The sequence below is a fragment of the Athene cunicularia genome (assembly GCF_003259725.1).
Source record: "Athene cunicularia isolate RWA chromosome 18 unlocalized genomic scaffold, athCun1 chr18_part1, whole genome shotgun sequence".
Lineage (NCBI taxonomy): Eukaryota > Metazoa > Chordata > Aves > Strigiformes > Strigidae > Athene > Athene cunicularia.
In genome coordinates, this window is record NW_020799123.1 from 4,957,152 (window position 1) to 4,980,373 (window position 23,222).

The 23,222-nt window shown below is 44.1% G+C and overlaps 1 protein-coding gene across 7 annotated transcripts in view; it reads left to right on the forward strand.

Moving 5' to 3' along the window:
* TNRC6C (trinucleotide repeat containing 6C) overlaps window positions 1–10,887 on the forward strand; it is a 91,592-nt gene extending 80,705 nt beyond the window's left edge. For all 7 annotated transcript variants that reach the window (XM_026861336.1, XM_026861337.1, XM_026861331.1 and 4 more), the window contains 4 exons: window positions 1,586–1,780; window positions 3,219–3,289; window positions 4,014–4,153; window positions 7,922–10,887. In XM_026861336.1, the coding sequence (XP_026717137.1) occupies window positions 1,586–1,780; window positions 3,219–3,289; window positions 4,014–4,153; window positions 7,922–8,282 (767 nt within the window). In that variant the 3' untranslated portion in view covers window positions 8,283–10,887. The remainder of the gene's footprint in view (window positions 1–1,585; window positions 1,781–3,218; window positions 3,290–4,013; window positions 4,154–7,921) is intronic.
* Window positions 10,888–23,222: the final 12,335 nt, after the last annotated feature.

Here is a 23,222-nt window from a genome sequence, read left to right on the forward strand (position 1 = left end):
TTTACTCCAATGAAAGGAAAAGAAAGGAATGGCTTGCTTTTCTTTTATCTGGTGTACATTTCTGCTTTATTTGCTCTTTATTTTTTTGCAGTGTCATCTAATCTTTGTGTTAACCCCATAAAAAGTCGTGACATAGCAACATCTAATCTGTGGTAATGTGCATGTATCATGTGCTACATTGCAGGCTGAGCTGCTCTGAGTTGTAAAACTCAGACTTTCTCCTGTTCCTCCCCCTAATTTTCCCCTTGTTAATGTCTTTGTCATCATCATCAAATTATTTTTGTTGCTACTGTTTGCAAGAAGATGGGAGAGTGGTTGCCCTTTCACTTAAATTGTTATGATTCAGTATAAAATCATTGAGTTAAATGATACAAGTAAGTGGAGGCAATTTGAGGAATGCATGTGTGTATATAACTGAGGCTGTGATTTGGTGACTGGTAAATTTGGCTTTAAGGACTAATAAAAAATCCTCAATGTCTGCCTCATGCAAAGCACTGATTCAGTATAAGCTTTATCTCCCAGTTCAAATCTGGTTTTAAAAAGAAATCACAAGACTTTTGCATCTTGGACTTTGTCAGACCAAATATTTTCTTACTGTCTGCAATCAACATTAAAGCATTAAGGCAGCATAATCACAATACCATTTGCTCTGGCAGAAGATGCAGTGATGTGACTGTCCATTCCAGTCAAACATGCTGCTGCTGTTAGTAGCCATGGGACTGTGTTGTGACAAGAAAAGTGGACTCTTAAATTTCTCAACATACATTGGTACTACAAGGAAGAAAGGCAGGGATGTGTAAGTCTAAAGCTGAATAAAGGATTTTGTTGTGGTATCCATAGTTGGAATCAATTTTGTCTGCCACTCTGAATGCTAAACTGTTATTCTTAGTTTTTGTATTATTTTATAAAACTCTGATTCAGCAAAAACTGTAGTAAAATAGTTTAAAAACTCTTTAGGGAAATAACAAGCTGAACAGTAAAAAGTTACAAAGAGTGACAGGTTGTGCATTGGCCTAATGTTCTGAACACTTCTTTTTTCTCAAAGACACTTGGAAAAAAGAGTATCTGTTACTTTGAATATTCAGAAATACGGTTTTTGTTGGTCTTTGATCTTTGGAATTTTAATAATATATCAGAAGAACGTATTGATACACTGCTTACTTTATATTAGATAAAATGACTTGTGTAAGAAAAAGTGGTTAAGTTCTATTAAACCTTTGAGAGAGAGAATCTTTAAGTGTTTCATTATAATTTTGATGAAATTTAATTTCAAATACTTAAGTCATTTCCCGGTCTTTTTTCATGTATTGTCTTTTACATGAAAGCAAAATAGTAGGAGATTTAAAAAAGGGAAGTGTATATGTATCAGGTGTGAGATTCATTAAATACAAAATTTTTTGAAAATGTAAATACTAGGGTAAGTAGGTTCAAGGGATAGAAGATTTATCTCACAGGATGCTATTCTTTTCTCTCCCGAAAAGTTGGAAGAATATAGTCAGAGCAGAAGCTTGATGATTACCCATCCAACTTGGTTTAACAGTTGTTGCTAACTAAAAATACGCAAATTTATGTTTTTCTATTTCAGGTAAATTGTCAGACATCAAGTCTACGTGGTCCTCTGGCCCAATCTCTCACACACAAGCCTCTCTGTCCCATGAACTATGGAAGGTACCCAGAAACACTACTGCTCCTACGAGACCACCTCCAGGCTTAACAAACACCAAGCCATCATCTACATGGGGTGCCAGTCCCCTGGGTTGGACCAGCTCTTACTCCTCTGGTACTCTTGACTTCTGTGTTTTGTAATACCGCAGTGCCACCTTTTTAATCATGGTTTGCTTTTATTCTGTGAGGCACTCCATAGCTGTGTATTAGCTGTGTATTGAGGTTTAATGCAAGTATTACAGAATCAAAGAATCATCTAGGTTGGAAAAGACCTTCAGGATCATCAGATTGTGTCTGCTTTGGGGATAAAGTTCATGTCTGTTCATTTTAGTTAGGATAAGTTGTAAACGAAGCTGTCATCTTTCAGGTGGTCATATTAGCAATTTTACATAGGAATTGCCAAATTATTTCCAACTAGGACTTTTTTCCATTTCTTCAATTTCTAAAAATATAATTTAAACATGTTTCTTGTTTTGTGGTATGATCTGTGTACAAGATAAGTGAATCAGCCCATGAAATTTAATATGGAACACATTTTTGGAGCGTAGATGTGAAGCATTTAGGACCTGATGGCATTGCAGGGCCATCAGGGAATGTCTTAATTTTTTCATGCAGGCTCTTTTCTCAGGTAGTGTTGTGTTGTTTAAATATAAATAGGAGAAACCATGGATCTGGCAATATAAATATGCGCATATATATATATATATATATATAAAAATAAATAAAAAAATAAAAATATAAAAATAAAATGGTTGTTTATGAAGTACTGTCAGCTTCTAAAGTATGACACCTATTTTATAAAGCTGACGATTAATCTGCCTCCACTTACTTGAGAATTAAACGTTCTTCCCTCCTCTTGCCATTTATTTTGCCTCTGTTTTCTTCACAAAAACCCCACCTGGTGGGCAGATATTGCTGATGCCAGGATTCCCTCTGGAGCCTGAGTGTGGTCACGCCTGTGACTACAGAAGTACTGTGGTTTCTCAAATGCCCCTAATAAATACCAAGCTTGTACAGTTTCTCATTGTAAAACACCAGGCTGAAGTTGAAAAAGCAGGTTTTGTTGGTTATGTCCTTGTATCTTTAATCAGAACACTGTCAGTGCGGAAATATGTTTTGAATAAGTCATATGCATTAATCTATCATTGGCAAGATAGCAGAATGCTGCAGTGCTGTAAAAATCTTTAATAGCAAGCAGCAATCTGAGCTTGGACATCTGAATTGCTTTTAAAATGTGTCTTCCAGATTAATTCTAGTGTAACTTGAAGATGCAGTTTGTTGCAGTGTCATACCTGCATCTGCTAGTTTTCTAATGGTTATTGTGGGAACATGAAAAATGCCACAGATCTTTTAAATGTAACAAAAGCAGGTTTTCACTCAGCAGCCTTTCATTGCAAAGATGACAATAAATCAAGACGTGAGGAAACCGCTGTAGGATTTGTTTTCAGTAGCAGTAACGCTTGCTAGTATGTTGTGATTCCAGATAAGTTTTCTTCTTGTAACATGCTCTCCACACCATGATAAAATGTTTTGTTGTGGAATTTGTATTGTAGGTTCTGCATGGAGTACTGACAGCTCAGGGAGAACAAGCAGCTGGCTGGTTCTTCGAAACCTCACACCCCAGGTAAATAGGATTGTACATAACTAGTTATGAAAAGAGACTTGTCACATTTAAGAGATAAGAACATTTATCAGCCTTGGTCATTTGGTTCGTGTGAAGGAAAAATAATTATTCTGTATTGATTACAAGTGTCTGTCTTCTACAGGGAGTTTTTTAAGTTTTCAAAGTGCTGTCAAATCAAGTATCAACTTTTAAGACTGTAATGAGTGTGCATCATTTATGTATGTGTAAGTATGGAGGTGAATGTTTTAAAGCAGATACAGAAATTCTAAATCTGCTTTTCCTGTGGGTGGTGGTTTGGTTTTTTGTTGTTCTTCTCTTAAGTCTGTCAAATCCTCTAGTCCTCCACTAGTATCATTCACAGAAAAAACGTAAGTCACAAAGCCTTGAATGTAGACATCCAATTTTATCTTGGGGAAAATTTAGTTATATTTGTGAACAATGTGTTTTTCCTTTGACTTATTTCTGGACTTTTGTGGACTAATGATAATTTCTATCACCTAAATTGGGAAATTTTGTGCACTGGACTGTAGAGAAGCCTTAAAAAGACAGGATGTCTCACTCAGTGAAGACACGGATAAGCATATAATTAAATTCTTACAGAAGAAAAACTTTTATTTTCATTTACCTATAGTTACTCTTTAGCTTTTAAAACTTTAGTTAACAAGCATTTAAGGTTAAATCACAAAAATACAGATAACCATTTCCCTGTCTTCCCTCTTACCAGATTGATGGTTCCACACTGCGGACACTGTGTTTGCAACATGGCCCTCTGATAACATTCCACTTGAACCTGACGCAAGGGAATGCTGTAGTCCGATACAGTTCCAAGGAAGAAGCAGCCAAGGCCCAAAAGTCTCTGCATATGTACGTTTCTTTTCTCTTTCCTTTGTTATGAACCCAGGTTTATCTCAGAAACTATTTTCTTAGGCATTTATTTACTAGGACTTGGAACTGATCACTAGTTTAATCTGATTTTCAAAATTATGTAATGATAAAAGAGAAAAAGTAATTGAGGACTAGATACTCATATACTACTGAATAAGAGGTCATTACAAAACTTGATACTAGATTTGTCATTACTAATGTGCTTAGTAAGGATTTCTCACATAAGGTTGCAAAGAATTTGTAAGGTGTGTTAAGAATTCCAAAGGAAGCTCAGAGAACATGAGACAGGGTTTTAGCTTTAGGGAGCAACGGAAAGGACAAAATGATGATAAATAATGAACGTGTTAATGGTGGTCACCTTTTTAAAAGGAGTTATGAAAGAAACTGAAGGAATGTGTGACAACAAAATGTGCTTTTTAGGTGTTTTTAAATCCTTGGGACTAATTGACATACTATGCAAGACCTGGCGTGATAAAATCAGTGACAATAGAGGAAGGATTAAGAATACTCATGTTTCAAAACAATACTTAGGTGCTTAAGAGTTGGAAAGCAATTTTCTTTCTCAACAGGTTATAGCATGAGTATAAAGAAAAATACTGATCATAGCAGAAAAATTGTCTGGAACTAGCTGTACTACTGGCCTGATTACCTTCCCTATACTTAGAAATTTAGGAGCAATGGTTACTCCATGTGTAAAGTTGCAACTACTTTCCCATTGTGAAATCGATTAACAGAAAGTGTAGTAATAATAATTATATTAATGACTGTTGCTTTTTAAACTGTTGACCCTTCCTTAAATATTCCAAAGCAGCATTTGGAGCAATTGGAGATGAAAAATTGACCCATCTTAGTTATATCAGTTTAGATGCAGGCATCAGGTAAAAGAAATAATGCCAAAGGCAAAATTAATATGTGAGTTTAAAGATAAGTGCTTATTTCAAATATGTAAATGGAATTTTCCTAGCATATCAGTGATCTGGAAGGCCTCTGTTTAATTGTTTTTTTAATAGGTTGTGGCATAACTCTAGTTACGCTGCTAGCAAGGACAGGACAGCCCTCCCTGAAGGAAAAGGGTCGAGTTCTGTCTGTGTTTGGTTTGCTGGCAGGGTGACAGTGGTAAATCACAATGGGATCTGTGGAAGCCAACAACAGGACAGTATTAGAGTTCCTAGAGTTATCAGCCACTATCAGTTTCACAGATAAATGTTTACATCAAGTTGATCACTGCAAAATAATACATCGCAGAGCCAACAGTTTCAGATTCCATCTGGGTTGACAGAATAGCTTGCTCACATTCCCCATCTCTGGTTATGAGGGGTTTCTTTGGTATATAAATTAGGAGCAGCAATGATTAATACTTTCTGGAAAATAATTTAAAATCTTATGAAGAATGCATACTTTTCAAAGACTCTGCTTGGATCTCTTCACTTACATATTTAGTAAAGGTAGAAATTCTTGAGGAGTGATTTTCAGCAAGGAGCATTTGCACAAACCCAGCTTGTGGACTGAGTGCTTCCAAACCAGAGGCTGTGGTCAGGTGGTGAGGGGCAGTGGCCATTATAAACACAGTTGTATTCCAACGAAAGCGCTGTTTGTTAGTGTCTGTGTACAGATTTACATGCCACGCAGTGGTGAGACTGAACTAACACAGAGAACCTGGGGGGTTAGGCACAGTACCAGGTAGATTTATTTTCCATTCTTCTTTAAAAGATCTTGGGTTGCAAAATGCATTCTAGAAGAAAATAAAATTAGATTCTTGGAAGAAGTCTACATCCATGGCATTAGTCGTGCGGTTATTCTCGTCAAACATATACAAAGGAAATTAATTTAAAACATACTATTAAAAAAAGTGAGGTTTCAGGAAACAGGGTGGGGGAGGAGGAAAGACAAAATCTTCCACTTTGCAGGTTGAGTGGTGAGTTGCATTGAAGTAAAAATCAATTTTTGGAGTACAGATGCTGGAACTGTGTTCCCAACACAGCCAGTGCATTTCAAGACTATTTTTTAAACAAAATCAGGAATAAGCATTAGGCGTAGTAGAGTTGAACTGTACATTGAAGAGTTAATGTTAAGCACTGTGATGGAGTAAGACCTTTAAAGGTATGAAAGCGTATTTGTAAGTTACATGTGAAAAAAGGATTCTCTAACTTTTCTGAGTCTCCTAAGCCTTCTGAGAATATTTTAAAAAGGACCTCATGGTCTGGAGCTTCCCTTTGCTGCATTATATGATACATTGTTGGATCTACATTTTGTATCTTCTCAGTGAAGCAAAGTGCCTTAATTACTACAGATCCCATTGCCCAGTGCTCAGAAAAAAGAGCTACAACATTTATGCAGAAGTGGAGAAAGGAAGCAGTGTTACCAGGTGCTTGAGCACAGACTGAGAAACAGCATTTCAGCCTTTGCTGTAACTAGAAAGTTACCATCAAGTGTGTGGCTGTAGACATCCTGAGGTGCAAGATGTCTGAATTTTATTCTGTTCATATATTTATATATTTTTTAAAAAACCCAAACAAACAAAAAACCACCAACCACCCCAGAGAGAGACTTCTTTTCCTGATTAGTTGATTTAAAAGTACACAGCAAATGATTGAATCTGTTGCAGGATTTAAATACTATAATATATTCTTTGATGACAAATTAATGTGAAGAGGTTTTGCAAGTATATTATAAATTTGTTATTTGCATTATTTGTTACTGATACTGATTGTATGCTTATATCTTTATGCCTAAATAGACTACAGTCTCCCATGATGCATGTCAGTTAAATGAGGTGGTTTCCACACACAGGGCTTTATGTGTTTACCTATGGATGTAGAAAGGTGAACAGAGATAGGACAGAGAATCATAGAACAGTCTGAGTTGGAAGGGACATTAAAGATCATCTAGTCCAACCCCCCTGCTGTGGGCAGGGGCACTTTCCACTCACCCAGGATGCCCAGAGCCCTGTCCAACCTGGCCTTGAACCCTTCCAGGGAGGGGGCAGCTTCTCTGGGCAACCTGTGCCAGGGCCTCACTACCCTCACAGGGAAGAATTTATTCCTAATATCTAATCTAAATCTGCCCTTTTTCAGTTCAAAACCGTAACACCTTGTACTGTCCTACACCCCTGATCAAGACTCCCTCCGTACCTTTCCTGTAGCCCCTTTCAGCCCTGGGAGGCCGCTCTAAGGTCTCCCCAGAGCCTTCTCTTCTCCAGCTGAACCCCCCCAACTCTCTCAGCCTGTCCTCACAGGGGGGTGCTCCAGCCCCTGAGCATCTTTGTGGCCTCCTCTGCTGTTGGTGCCCCCAGAGCTGGACACAGCACTGGGGGTGGGGGTGGGGAGTGTCTCACGAGAGCAGAGCAGAGGGGTGCAATCCCCTCCCTCACCCTGCTGGCCACACTGCTCTGGATACAGCCCGGGACACAGTTGGCTTTCTCTGGATGACTCACCGTCAGTTTTCCATCTACTAATCCCCCCAAGTCCTTCTCCTCAGGGCTGCTCTCAATCAACTCATCACCCAGCCTGGATTTGTGCTTGGGATTGCCCTGACCCATGGGCAGGACCTTGCACTTGGCCTTATTGAACTTCATGAAAAGTCTTTGTTTAAGAGACTGGGATTGCTAAAAGTGAGCAGGTGTGGCATAACTCATCGAGGTCCAGTTCAACTTGGGGGAACATGGATTTACATCCATCTGGGATATGTCCAACAGTGCCCTTTGCACCCCTCGTTTCATGTCGCTGCACCTTTTGTTTTTGCCCTCAGGTGTGTCCTGGGAAACACTACCATCCTGGCCGAGTTTGCTGGTGAAGAAGAAGTCAACCGTTTCTTAGCACAAGGCCAGCCACTGCCGCCCACCTCCAGCTGGCAGTCCAACACTGGAACCAACCAGACGCGCCTGGGCTCCTCGAGCAGCTCTCATGGCTTGGTGCGCAACGACGCCGGCCACTGGAACACTCCCTGCCTGGGGAGCAAGGGGAGCAGCGACCTGCTGTGGGGTGGGGTGCCTCAGTACTCCAGCAGCCTTTGGGGACCCCCAAGCACCGACGACGGCAGAGTTATCGGAAGCCCGACACCTTTGAATACTCTTCTTCCGGGTGATCTTCTCAGTGGGGAGTCCATCTAGGAAACAAGAGAAACAAAATGGAAATAACAATCATCAGCACTAAAGGAAAAATAAAAATTATAACCCTTTCCAGTCCCGGGCTTGATGAAGAATCCAGCTTTAACAGATCAGACTGGCAGCCCTTTTTTAGTACCTCTGTCCAATATCGAATATGAAACTGCAGAAGTCCTTGTGAACTGTTCATGAAACAGTATGGGCTACTTTTGGTCAGTGTCACATGCTAATGACAGGTTTTATTTTTTTCATGGCTTTTTGTTTTATGTTGTCTTTTTATGTTTGTATGGTGATTTTCAAAACAAAGTATAAAAAGCTGCTTAGAATAGGTCTATCATGAAGGGCACTTTTCAGAATTTGGGCTGGAAAGGGTTATTTTATCAACAGGGGGGGGAAGGGGAAATGAAAGCCTATTTAAAATGAGCCTGTGACTATTATGCACATTACCAGAGGCGGACCCAGTAATCAGAAAGGGTGAAGTGTGATATTTACCATTGGTACAGAAAAGTAATGAATCTGAATGGTAATTATTGACTGTACAGGTTGAGCGGGGCGGGAGGGAGGGCAGGGTTGGGGTATCTCTGTGTCCACTACTCCCATGGATCTGCCTATGCACATTACCCTTGTTTCATTACTTTTTCATGTCATTTTTTTAATCCCAAAAATATAAAAAGTAAACAAAAAACAAAAAAAACCCACAAAAAATAAAAAATAAAAAAAACAACAAAAAAAAAACATATCAACATGCAAATACTTGAATCCAGCAGGCCAATAACAAAATGTGAACACTTTTTAAGTTTAATTATTACACTTCCAGGTCGGCATCAGTACACAAAAAAACAGGCTCTAAGAATTTTTTTTAACGTTCAGACTATATGTTTTCGTTGGAACAGATGTATGTATGTGAGTGTGCTTGTGTGTATGTGTGTGCGCGTGTATGTGTGTGCCCACGTGTGGTTTAACTAAAAGTGTGAATTTTTTCCTTTTATTCAGTATATGCTTTTTATTTGCTCATTGGTCAAATGTTTAATTGTTATTAGCTTCTAACTTTGCACTGAGTGTCCGCAGCCCTTCTTGTAGCTAATCCTATAATGTTAAAAAGAAAAAAAAAAAAGAAAAAAAAAAAAAAAAAAGAAACTGATAGAAGGGGCCGGCGACAATTCACGTGTAAATGTTTACTCAAGGACTCTTATCGCATTTTAAAAATTACAGTGTGTATCTCTGGAGAATAATATGTATATCTACCTTTAGCGGCTTTTTATTGTGGACTAATGCAAGAAAATTATTACCGGAGTATTGCACCATTTTTCCATTCGGAATATAAAGTTTAAAAAAAATACTCTTGTTGAACTGTGGCCATAGATAATTGTAAAGAGTTGATAGTTCCCTTGCAAGCAGGAACAGAAACAAGCACTTGGACATAGGTTTTGACTGCTTTTGGAGGAGCCAGGAGTTTTGGCTCCCACCTGTTTACAGACCTTTTTTTCTCATTCAAACTTTAAAATAAAAAAGGAATTTAAAAAAAAGAAAAAAAAGAAAAAAAAAAAAAAGACTTCCATCGTAAAGAAAACTATTTTCAGAATGAAGATATGCTACTTCAGAGCTCTGGGATTGAACAGTGTTGTTGTATTATTCTTTTCTTTGGCCATTGCTGTGTACTATTTTTGTTGTTGTTTTCCTCCTCTTCGTCAAAGTGGCGAAAACTTTGTGATCACTATCTTGCACATGGTGGAAGATGTCTCAGGAAAGCCGGGTTTCCCGAGGAGCAACTCCACACCATTTCATGTATTTTTAAAACCCAACTCCTAGCACTGAAGATATTATTAAAAAACAAAATAAAATAAAAAAAGACAGTAAGAAAGAAGAAAATACCTAATCTAATGTGTAGCAGTTACATATTTACCAAATAATGGACTCAAAAGAAATAGATGTTTGAAGAGTGCTTTATATATTAAAAAAATCGCTTTATGTTTAAAAAAGATCAATGTTTTTGATTGTTTTGAAAGGAAGAAAGACAATGGAATAACATACACTTCAAGTATGTTTTAAAAATTATATGAACATTGTGCTCCCTGCCTGCTTGGATCAGGAAACTTGTGCATTACTTTTTTTTTTTTTTTTTTTTTTTTTTAGCTTTTTAATGGTTTTATCAGATTTAAAGGGTCCTGCAAGATTGCAAATTAACAAAAGCTGGTTTTATAGAGGATCATGAACTATGCACAAACTGGGTTCAAGACTTGTTTTTTTTCTGAAGTTTTAGTAGTGTATTTAGCTGAATAACCTTTCCTCAGAGTAATTGCATCTCATTGCCATTACACGCCTCCTACATATATATTTTATATATATATATATACACACACTTATATAAAATATGTATGTGTGTAGGTGCGTGTTTACATACAATTTTCCATGCTGAAGTTTAGCATTGAGTTGTAGAAAAACTCCTGATATTTTAAAATTGGGAATGAAAAATTTCTGTTTAAGGGTTGGGTGGGTTTTTGTTTTGGGGTTTTGGTTTTTTTGGCCTTTCCTTTTGAATTAAAGATGTCTGTAACTCTGAGATTAAAAAAAAAAAAACAACAATTGTGGCTTTTAATGTTTATTCTCCTCATAGAATGTGATTGTTAAAGAACATGCACCGAAAGTTGCTTTCAAGAGTACGAAGATTCTTTGAAACTTAATAAATTGCAGTTTTTTCTTGGCTGTTCAAATAATGTGTACTTTTCTTTTGTGCAGGGGATACTAAAAAAATATATATTGTTAAATCTGTTAAGGTATTTCATGGAAGAAGTTTAACTCTTTCAATGTTAGTGAGAATTAAGTGTACAGCCAGGCAAATCACTCCTGTAAGTGTAGTCACGCAATTTGTGCTTGTTGGTGATGGCATTTTCATAAGCTTGTACCATGAACGCTTTGTGTATCGCATCCAAAAGAGTGATGCATAAAAAGCAGTAATCATTTTTTGGTTAGAATTATGTTTTTCTCATTTATTCATGTCTTTAGTTATGCAGTAGATGAGTTGTTAAAACTTTGGCTATTGCGAGGCTGAAGGCTCTTCTCTAGCTCTAGCATTCAGTCACCCCATAGCCTCCCATTTTCTGGATCTGGGTGTCTCTAGCTCTACATGGCCAGTTCCACTAAATTTTATGAGATGGGCAAATAGCCCGTAAATAGGGTCAAAACACCAAAGTATTTTCATGTTTGGCCTTTCAAATTTTGAAGTTAAGGAGGATATTTACAGTGGCTAACATTAGGCATAGGAGGCGAATCACAGAAAGCTCGTGGAGGGACCCAAACTTGCTCCATCTCCCTTGTCTAACGACGAGCTCCCATTCTGCTCCTGCCTCCATCAAACCAGTTCTTCACCTCCTGGTGGCACTGGGGTGAGCCGTGCTGAAAGCGTGGTGCACAGTGGCTCTGCCCCAGGGCTCCGGTAGGTATGAGTCTGCACAGCAAAACTCATTCCACTAATTCATTTGAGAAGGAATAGAACTAACGTGAAGAACTGGGTTCAGAAAGCAGTTCAGAGCCCCATCAACCCTCCCTGCGCTGCGGCTGCAGCCCTGTGCTGTCGTGACTGTCAAACCTGGGCTTTTCATAAAGAAAACCCGTGGGGCGGGGGGACCCCAACGACTCTTGGGAGTTTCCAGTTTGCTGGCAGATAGGATACAGTTAAAAAGTAAGCTAAGTTCTGTTACCAAATAGCTGAAATATCCAGTCTGAAGCCTGTTCTGCTCATTTTTTTATTGATACTGCCCCAAAGTTGCACAGCTGTTGCCACAGTTGTTTTTTACTGTGAACTGCTTCCCCTCTCATCTCCTTTTATTTTTTTTTTCCCCTCAGGTGTTTGTAATGAAACTCTTTGAAGAGAGTTGCCTTCCTTTTCATTCCTTTTTTGTTGTTGTTGGGTTTGTATTTTTTTGCCTTAGGAAGGAGGGCTTTCAGTTTCAGTGTCCCTGGGTTTTGTTTGCCTAGGCATCAAAGGCCATTATGGAGTCAGATGTTTTAGTTAACAAGAGCTTTTGTCTTCCATAAGGTTGGCAGAGATGGCTTTTTGTAAATCAGATGTGCTCTTAAAACTTAGTATCCACCCTGGTGTGTTAAAGGAAATGTTGCTTTTGGCCAATACCAATCTTTTAGTGTTTGTGTTGCTCTTTTTATTTTCAGTGTCATACTCTTTCTCTGTTTTAATGCTCTCCGATATTTCTGAAATTGTAAAGATAGCTCCTGATGATAAGGATTCTCCTTATGGCTCCAGAATCTTTACAAGATAACATTTTAAACAATTTGTGTTTTTCTGTATATGGCATTTACTGTATCCTCCATAGCACTTGCACTGCATGGCTCCCCTGTCTTTAGGCCAAGAGAATTTCTCTTTCCTAAGTGGTCTGAAACTGTCAAAATTCTTCTTAGTTACTTGTCTAGTTTGTGGGTGGCACTGGCAGAGCAGATCATTTTGCTATTCTGCTCCAGAAATATATTATTGTTCTTGATAATTCAATATATGATTGTGTATGTGAAGGAGCATTTTAATTAAAAAATGTATATGGATATCTGTATATGTTAAGAATTACTGGAGTTGGAGGAGTCTGGAAATGGAATGAAAAAAGCCTTTAGGATTTGGGTTATGGGCAGCTATAGTGTGGAGCATACCTGTGGTACCAGATCAGAGATTGCCATGGTGACCTGTAGGATCATCTCCTGACATTGTATATGAACTGCTGCTAAATGTCTGTTAGAGTTCACGCATTGTACAAATGACAGGTGTACTAATTGTATCACTGTATTGATGCTGAATGTACAATCTCTGCTCAAGTCCTGCATAGCCAGTTTCAGGGAAGGAGAGTTCTGAAAAATCGGATTATCGAGCTCAAACGAACTCTGTATGTAAACTGTACGGATGCCTGGTGTTCCCCGCAAAACCCCAAGGTAATCTACAGCTCCGTAAATGTCTGGAAATGTCTGTGATTCATGGTGTTCTCTCTAGCGGGATTTCGAAGGAGACCATGGGCCCGTCCACGGACCGCACAGGACGATGTTAGCTCCCTGCAGGTCTCTTGGACTGTTTCACCCAGGTCCTTGTGTTGCTTCGAAGGCGGTAACGTACCCACGAAACCTTAACGTCTATGGGAGCGGCCTAACTTTTGTCCTCTCACATTCCCCCTCGTTCCCGAGGGGTCTCTTCCAGTAATACACGCGTGCTCTTGGAATTTGGGAGAGGCACCTCCAACACTCATCCACATTGTAGCTTTCCTGAGGGAGGACGGACTACTAACGTGCCCATGTTCTAGTGGGGTTTAGGTGTCTTCCTCCAGCGGATACACCCAATCTCTCAGGTTAACTATTGCTTGCTGCAAGTTGCCAGACTCCATCCTCTAACGGCCAATCCAGCCTGTGCAAAGACAGTCAAGTTGACCATTTTAAATCCCTCGCGCTCCCACCGTTTTCTTCTCTCTAATGAAAATGTTTCATTAGAAATGAATATGACACTTTGTCCTGTGTGTGCCCCCGGTGTTTGTTTTTTACTGTCAGATGCATTGGAAACGAGTTGCTTGTAAATTTTCTCTGATGAAAACGTGGTCCCAGTGCAGTCATGATTTCAGGGTTATTAAAATGTTATAAAACACACAAAGTTGAAAGATTGCTTTGCTTTCAATAAATACTATTATTAGTAAAGGTGGCTTGCCTTGAACTAGCTGTGAGGCTGCTGACTCTTGATGAGAAATTCCCACCCCCTCACCCCCCATCTTCTAGCTGCCTGTATCCATCCGGAGTTAATGAAATAGTTTATTGTTTTAAATGTTCGTTTTGTTCAGGGAGAGCGGACTTGACAATATTCAAAACTGTGGCAGATTCCTCTATAATTTCCCTGTAGTTTTATCTCCTGGATCCTTTGCTGACTTCTTAATATATCTTAATTTATTCTTAATTTATACTGACAAAATGTATTCAAGCAGACTGAAGACCTGTGGTACTGATGGTGTTGGAAAGGAACAGATTCTCTTTGCATTTTTGCAGTAGGTCTCCTTGTTTCTGCTACAGTATTCAGGATTTATTCGTGTCTGTACCCCACCAGAGCAGGAAAAAAACCCAGATTTTTCATTCTTTTATCTGATTTCAAGGACCCACTTTTTTTTGCCTTTTCTTTGACACTTGTCTGTCTCCTTCCCATCTCTTCTCTCCCTACAGATGGCAGGAAACTTGATAAAGGCAGAGATGTTTGTTCTGTAGGTAAAGAACTGCAGCTTCTACCAGTGTTAAGTATGTAGGTTGCCAATTTAGAAATATAATCCCTGTCCTCAGTGGCAGATTCAGAACAAGCATAAAGTATCTGAAATAGGGAAGAGGGGGCAGACATTAGTCCCCTTAGCTAAGCAGCCCTGGCTGCTCTCTCTTCTGAGGTGATCACGCAGTCAGAAGGAACAGCTTGTAAGGAGAGTGGTAATTAGCAAATAGCTCTGATTACCTTGCGATGCTTTTACTGCTGAATAGTTTCCGAAAACCTACCAGGAGGGGGAGAGTTGCACTTTCCCAACGTGTCCAAGTGTGCAGCACCAAAGGTAGGAGGCAGGTGGTGGAAAGGCAAGCTGGTGAGGAGGGCAGAGCCCAGGGCCAGGGCTAGAAGGAAGCGTACAAGGATCTAGTTGATTTGGAGGTGAGTTTCATTTCTGAAATAGCTAAAAATTGCTCAAATTTAAAAAAAAAAACAAACAACCAAACAAAAAAAGCCCAACAAAAACCCAGCAAATTGGTTTTCCCTGATAGCGCTGGCTTAGTGATGATTTTCTTTATAGCATCAATATGTAAACATAAGCACATAGCAAGGCAGTTTTAAAGCTATGTCCAACTTAACTGCATTAGTCTCATATCCTTTATTTCATAGCCTTCATGCATTAGCCTCATATCCTTTATTTAGTATGACTACTACATGTTTTGGTGCTGTCTCTCTGAACTGCTTTTTAAGCTTTTGCTGCATTGCACAATAACCTGGATGAGAGAGTAGTTGGAAGCAGTTTTAAAATCATTTCCCCAGGGTGCTTTAGCATCTTTGAAAAATATCTTTTCCTGGGGCTTTCCTGAAACACAGCTGCAAGACATGGTGTGCTTGGGACCAGCAAAGTGACTCCAGCCCGGCACGGGGCCTCAGAGACCCCTAGGTGTTGCCTTCAAGCACAGACCATGAAAGATTAAAACTGGGGTTGATGCAGGATAAAGCTTAATACTTTGTCTCCAGCAAAACACTATTTGTTTATCATTTAGTGGAGATTAAGTATGAAGAGCTAAACCCTCATAATATGAAATTTAAGACACAGTGTAAGTCAATAAGTTTTGTTTTTGTCCTTAGATGGGGGGGGGCAGGAGGAATAGGGAAGGGAAGACATATTAGAGAATAATGGGATCCAGTACATAGGTGAGAAGTTGTGTCATCTTCTAGTACAGACACCTCCAAGTAAAGATAGTGATCTTTATCACCTTATAGTTCAAACACTGATTTTCTATCTGTTTTATAGAATCCAGGTATTCTAAGACGTTGGAGATTTACTACTGTGGGCACCATCTCTAGCTGAGAAGAAAGGGAGACTTTTCCGAAGCGAACCTAGAGGGAAATGGCTCAAGTCTCCTTTTCCACCTGAACCTTTGACAAGGCTAGGCAGCCAAATACCCCATTTTCCAAATGGGGTTATTCTTAGTGTTCTTGTCAATACAGGGCATTTAAATGGCAGTATTCCACCTGGCATAACAAGTGGTTGATGCATTCTTAAAAATGCTTTGCTGTTTTCATAGTCAGTGGGACCAGAAAGGCATCAGTTGTGTGTCCGACTTCTGTCCTACATGGGACCCGAGAGAGAGGAAATACCAAGTTAGAGGATTTATCCAGTCTTTTACTCTGCATCATGGCAGAGGCCAGAAGTTCATGGTCTGCAAAACAAGGAAATCTCTTATCAGCACCTCAGCTTCTCCCCACTGGTTACAAGATTGTAACGCAAGGGACATTGGAGGCACAGGCAATGCTGGAATTTACTGCCCTGTGGTTAAGAGCCGGAGCCTTAACAGGGATGAGCAGAGAAAATCTGGGAAGGCACTGTGTAGAGTGGAGATTCCTGCTTTTTTGGAGATGCTGTGGGCCCTCCCTTAGCCAGAACAGCCAGCCTCTGCCCAGCTCCTTCCGCACAGGGAGCCAGGCCGGGTTCCCGAGGCTCGGCAGGGTGACACAACTTCATACCACGACAACAAATCCCACGTTTCCTCTCTTTGCCCGTCTGGGCAAGCAGCCCTGTTTTATTAACGTATGAGCATTCAGGAGCTTACATTGTCTTTTCCTGAAGGCTGTCTGGATACTCAGCACTGGAAAGCAGCAGGGCACAAAACTCAGGTCTCTACTGAGTTTAGGCTCCTAAAAAGAGGCTTTTGATTTTGTAAAGCCTTTGTATTATATCAAGCAAAGTTCTGCACACTTGTCCCATTGGTTGAGCTGTCAATTAAAAAGCAAAGTACTGTAAATCCTCTTTGCAAATGCTTCACGTCCTGCGGTGTGCAGATCCTTGAGCTCTTGCAATCTGTTCTATCCGGACAGAAATCTGCAGCGGAGCTGCACATCGGGTCGGTCGTAAGCGAGCCCTGGGCACCCCCAAAGAGTTCACAGGAAGAGTAATACTGATGCTGAGCAGCTCTGTGCTTTCCAAGCGTGGCAGACTAACATTTTTCTCTCATATACACTGTTCCATATACTGAAATTTCTTCTCAGAAAAAGCTGGACACTCTGCCTAGAACCCAGGCAAGTCTGAACCATTTGAACCATTTCTGAACCATTTGCCCGAACAGTTCTCAGTCACATGGGCATCAATCAAAGCAAGTATTAGCTGGTCTTGCCCGCATTCCCCTGTGTTTGTTATGCACCAGGTCAAAATAAAGCGCGTTACTTGGGCAGCCCTGGGGAGCAGCAGCAATGCTCGTCCCGTCTGCCCCCTCCCATCTCGTCAAAAATACGGGGGCCGCCCTGAATCGTTTTTCAAACGTTCCTTGCGGTAGGAAATGGGAGAAAGCCCTTTCCTTTTACAAAATGTCCTCGGCTGTAATTCCCAGTTTCCCCCACGAGATGGTGGCAGGGAATTGCTCTGAGCCGTCAGGGCGGGGGGCAGCGCCCGGCGGGGGGACCCTTGCCCGGGGGCTTTGACACGGTCCCGGTGGGCAGCAGGAGCTCGGTGTGTGCCACGGGAACCTCACACGCGTGGGCAAGGGGAGGCTCAGCTCTGAAAAGCGATTTGAATTAAGCCATAGATTTTTAAAAGGTCCTTGCTTGAAAGAGATTTTACTGTATCATAGAATCCTAGAACGGTTTGGGTTGGAAGGGATCATCCAGTCCCACCCCCCTGCCCCGGGCAGGGACACCTTCCCCCAGCCCAGGTTGCCCAAAGCCCCGTCCAACCTGGCCTTGAACCCTGCCAGGGAGGGGGCAGCCAACAGCTGCTCTGGGCAACCTGTGCCTGGGCCTCACCCCCCTCATAGTGAAGAATTTTGTCCTTATATCTAATCTAAATCTGCCATCTTTCAGTTTAAAACCATTACCTCTTGTCATATCACTACACTCCCTGACAAAGAGTCCCTCCCCATCTTTCCTGCAGCCCCTTTCAGCCCTGGGAGGCCGCTCTAAGGTCTCCTCGGAGCCTTCTCTTCTCCAGCTGAACCCCCCAACTCTCTCAGCCTGTCCTCACAGGGGGGGCTCCAGCCCCCTGCGCATCTTTGTGGCCTCCTCTGGCCCCACTCAAGCAGGTCTGTGTCCTCCTGCTGTTGGTGCCCCCAGAGCTGGACACAGCCCTGCAGGTCAGTAAAGCTTCAGACTGAGGTTGTGTTGTGCTGGTGAGGGAGGCTCTCTGCATTGCTGGAAGGTCATTACAACTGTAGAGCAAGGAGTGTTTCCCAGGGTCTACAGGGCACGGAGCTGGCATAGAGCAAGCCATAGGTGAGTGAGGAAAGCAGGCGCCATGTCCTGTACATGTATTTATGAGACTGAAATCCACAGGAGGGTGCAATGCCGAGGATGTTCCTGAGCCCTCCACAGTCAGTGGCCAGTGCGGGGCCAGCTGAACCCCGGCCACTGCTGGGCCGGGCTGGGAGAGCCCTAATGGGGCTCATGTGATGTGAGGGCAGCAGGTTTGCTCTTTCCAGAGCACTTAGCAGGTCGGCTTGTTTTCCCCGGTGCTGAGCCTCGCTTAGCAAAAGGCCCTAAAGACAAATACAGCTAATTATATCCTCAAAGAGTAAGTGCCACTTTTCGTTTTAAAATGGTTTGCTTTCCCGTTCGGTGTCCTTGGTTTAAGTGTTTGTGCCACAGCTTTACATCAATCAAGACCGGAGCAAACTGCAGCAGCCAGCACCAATTAGGCACATCAGGGGCTCACAGCTGATGCCCCCCCCGCGGGCCAGCGCGGCTGTCACTGGTGTGCAGCTCTCGCAGGCAGCATCTTCATTCTCCCTGATTGTTTGTGTACACAAATTAAGCAGGAGCATCTCGCAGCGGTTTGATGGGATGTGCTACATGATGTGGAACAGAACAGGAGGGATCACACGGAGCCTTTCTCCGGGGGGTGACGTGTGCGAGCGCGGGGACAGGTCTGGCGTCTGCTCTGGAGGTGAGTCTGGAGTAAAATGGTCCAACTGAGGGAAGGGGGGGCAGAGGGGAAAGGAAAGAGTTGCAGTTGAAAGATATTCAGAATCTTTCCGGTGTTTTGGAGATGGAAAGAGCAGACCCTGGTTCTGCACGTTCAGTGCAATGTTTTTTGTAAAAAAGCAGCACCAGATACCTCAGCACCAGTCAGGGCAGCACTAAAGGTGTGTGTGAGCAGACCTCACTGCTTCTGAGGGGCTGTGATTTTATAGAGCTGCCCTGGGAAGGGAGAGTGGCCTGTCCATGGTCACCCCCATGTCCTAGTCCCACTGTCATACCCAGCAGAACATCTCTCTTCCCTGGACATGACAACCCACCTCTGAAAAAACAACTCAAGCCACAGCTAATGGACTAACAGGACCAGTGCGATGAAACCTCTCTGGTCCCAGAGATGGGATGGGGAGAGCGAGCGCTGCTGCTGCCTGGGATGCCACTCTGGGGACAGCCATGTCGTGCTGTCCTGCCTGTGTCTGGCTTTTCCCCAGACCCTGTGCCCAGGGGTGTTGCAGCAGCCCCCAGCACACAGCTAACGAGAGGACAGCCCTTCAGCCCCCCAGGCAGGCCCTGGTTGCCCCAGGGCCATGGTCACAGGCATCTTTCCCTCTACCTGCTGCATCTCCTGCCTGCTGGGGGGCTTCAAGCAGCTGCTCTGGTGAGAGCCCCTTCATCAGCTGTTCCCTGACCCAAAGAGAAGTGTCCCAGGACATAAGTGCCCAGAGTTACCTTTAACTCCTCTGTCCCCACAGCTTTGCTGGGGACAACTGAGCACTTCAGGGCAGATCTGAGCCGGGGCAGACCCAGATGGCTTTTTGGATGGATCCTGCTCTCCCCAGGCTTTCCCCTCAAGCTCCAGCTGCCCTCTCCTCCTGCGAGGGGAAGTAGAAGGAAGGGTAAATTTTGCTCCTCTCGTTGGGCATGTGCCTGCAGGATGTTTGCAGGGCCAGCTCTAGCCAACCTTTGTGTGCACAGTTCTGTTTATCACACGCTCTGTCTGCTCTCACCTGCAGTTCCCCAGGCTCAGCTTCCCACGCTGAGCTATGTGGTTGGTGTTCAGTGGCTGCGACTGGTGTTTGGGAAAAAAAGCCTTTCACCTGTTGCCACTTGTTGAAAGAAAATGAGCTGCAGGTGTTTAGTTCTTCACCACATCACACTGTACAGCAACGCACAGATGTACCACGCCAGCTCTCGCCCTCAGCAGGGCTTTAGCACCCCTGTGTGACCCAGCTGCCCTGGGAGTACCTGCAGCTGCATTTTTCTGATAAATCAGAGGCTGAACACAGGTTAACACACACATCTCAGGCCATGGGACATAGGACCTGCCTGTTTTTAACCTCACTCGGCACATTTGCAGTGGGGTCACATCCTGCCCTACCCTGTTGCAAGAGGAGCACTGTGTGAGCCCCAGCATGGGCAGAAAACAGGGTCTGGCTCACAGTGCCTCGCAGGACAGCCCTGTGCGACAGGCACTGGGGGCTCTTACCATACTGCTTTATTCACATTTTATTATTACAGGTATGCTACAACCTTTCTGCAGCAAAACATGGTGTCTTGTAGGGTGGCAGGCTCCTGCCTGCTCTCCCTTGCCCTTCATCCTGCACAGAGCCATGGGGAGAAGGTATCTGAGGAGGGTCTTGTCCTGCCAGAATCCCTTCATGGCCAAAGCTTGCTAACCCCAGTGTTCAAGGGAGGCATATGTTTGTAACCCCAGCTCAGCAGTCCCATGCAACAGAATTTCATGAGAGCGGCCAAAAAACCCCACCCCAAAACCAAACCCACAATGCCCCAGTGAGGGGTTTTGCGGGTGAGGGGCAGAAGGGCTGGGGAGCGCTGCCCTCCATCCCTGCAGCATCCCTGCCCACTGCCCCCGGGCCCCTTCCCGGTGTGGCTGGGGGGAGCGGGGCTGCTGACAGCCTGGGGGGGGTGACCCTGCCTGCAGGTAGAGCTGGGAGCCCTCGGTAAGGGGCTGTACAAGGCAGCCAGGTGTTGGGTGTGTGCCATGTGCTGCTGGGGCAGCCCAATGGCTCCACTCATTGCTGGAGCCCAGGACTGCAGGGGCACCCGCAGGTGGGTGCACCAGGAGGGTCCCCGCAGCTCCAGCCTCTCAATTTCTGCAGCTTCAGCATCTCAATCCCTGCCTCTGTTGCAGCTCCAGCATCTCTGCCCCAGCGGCTGCTGCACCCCGCAGGTCTTGGGCTGGGGCTGGCTGGGAGTGGGGTCCTGGAGCACCCGGGGGTTATTGTTCTGCCCGGGGAGGCCAGTGGTGGGCAGGGGAGGCCTCTCCCCACGGCTGCTCAGGACACCCCAGGCATAAGGAGCTGCTTCCAGTCTGTACGGTGGATCAAAACAATCAGGGCACGCTGTGCAGGAGGGGGCTGGCAGGCAGCCTTGCTCATCCCTGCTTCCACTTTACACTGCAAAGACGTTTTCTTCTGCTTTTAGCTTAATGCTGTAAACCAAAAAGTCTTGTGATCATAATTCTAGCCTAAACCTGCTCCAAAGCGTAATTAATAAAACCCTCTCTGCAGGTTATGAAACTCCTGCAGGGTTGGCTAATTAGTGTGAGGTTGGGTCATCAAGGCGGGACCCACTGTCCCGGCCGGGAGGTGCCTCACCACAGCCAGGCCACAGAATCACAGAGTCATCTGGGTTAGAAAAGCCCTTGAAGCTCCTCCAACCCAACCATGACCCTCACTCTGACCGTTCCTAACTCCACCAGATCCCTCAGCGCTGGCTCAGCCCGACTCTTCAACCCCTCCAGGGATGGGGACTCCCCCCCTGCCCTGGGCAGCCCATTCCAACACCCAACAGCCCCTTCTGCACAGAAATCCTTCCTCAGAGCCAGCCTGACCCTGCCCTGGGCAGCTTGAGGCCATTCCCTCTGTGCCCAGCGTGGGCAGCATTGGCAGGGACAGCCCCATCCCCACCGAGCCACAGCAGGGTGGCCCCGGTGATGGGCACAGCCACGGTCAGAATCACCCGAGGCTGCACCCACCATGCCACGGGCAGGGTGCCACCGCACTGGCTCAGCTACCAAAAGGTAACTTTCTGTGTATTTTGTGCCCTCCAGGCAGGAGCCCCGTTTTCCCCAGGAGGGGGCTGTGCCCCGAGCTGCCCTGCGTGTCCCCGAGGTGCTGGGCAAGGGACAGCCACACGCCATGGCAGAGCGTGGTGGTGGCAGGACAAGGTACGTGACTGCGAGCCGGCGAGCGGTGAGAGCCACCCGACCCACCTGCCCACCCTCCTGCTGCCTGCCCCCGCCCTCAGCCTGCGCCCAGCTCCAGCAGGAGGATTTTTCCTGCTGGTGGCAGCAGGTGCCCCCGCCAGGGATGCCACGGGGAGGCTGGACTCTCCTGCCCGCCTCGGGAAGGGGCTGGCATCTGGGTGTGATCCTGCCTGCCCGTGGGGCTGGGCGGGGGCACACCATGCTGTACGGCTTCTGGACCCCAAACTACCCGGCTCCCTTGGGTCTGGACCAGAGTGGATGACTCTTCAATCCACCACGCTTTTGTGTCTTTATTTATTGTGTTTGAGTGGCTGCTGGGCAGGTTAAATGCTCATTACAGCAAGGATGGGCAGTGGGAGGGGAGAGTAAATCAGTGCAGCGCATGCTAAAGCACAGTAAATACTGCCCTTCCGTGCTCCTCCCACTCCTTTTATTATCTCCTTTCAATGTGCTTATGGTTTTTATTTCAGTGGATCAGCTGTCTTTTTAAATGCTGTTGTTCTTTTCTGTACTTGGACGTGATAAGAGCTGTTTTAATTTTAGTTACTCATGCTTGGTAAAAACTTTAGTGGTTAAATTGTCAGGAAAATCATAACACCAAATGTCCTGACTCTGCCAGGGGAAGCTGGAGAGCTGGGGAGGCTCTTTCAGTGCCAGAATGGAGAATGGAGGAGGGAAAGCAAACACAGTGATAAGGGCATAAAACACTGAGATCAGGCACTGCAGCATTTGAAGTACAGGAGAAAGAAACCCAGATGTCTTCCAGCTCCGCTTTGCAACAACGTGTTTATTGAGTATGCTTAAAAAAACAAAACAAAACAAAAACAAAAAGAGAAAGAGACCAAAGAGATGCATAGACTTCCCTATTGCATGCTCTACGCCAAGGTACAAAACCAAACCTACTTTGGACACTGGGTGTGTTGTAACTGCAGCCGCGCCAGGAGGTTGTACGTGCAAGTGCTTGGGGCGAGGTGACACGGGGCCTGACCAAGAGCCGGGAGAGCGGCACCAGCGGGTGTGATGCAGCTGCACGGATGCCCACATCTGCCTTCTCATG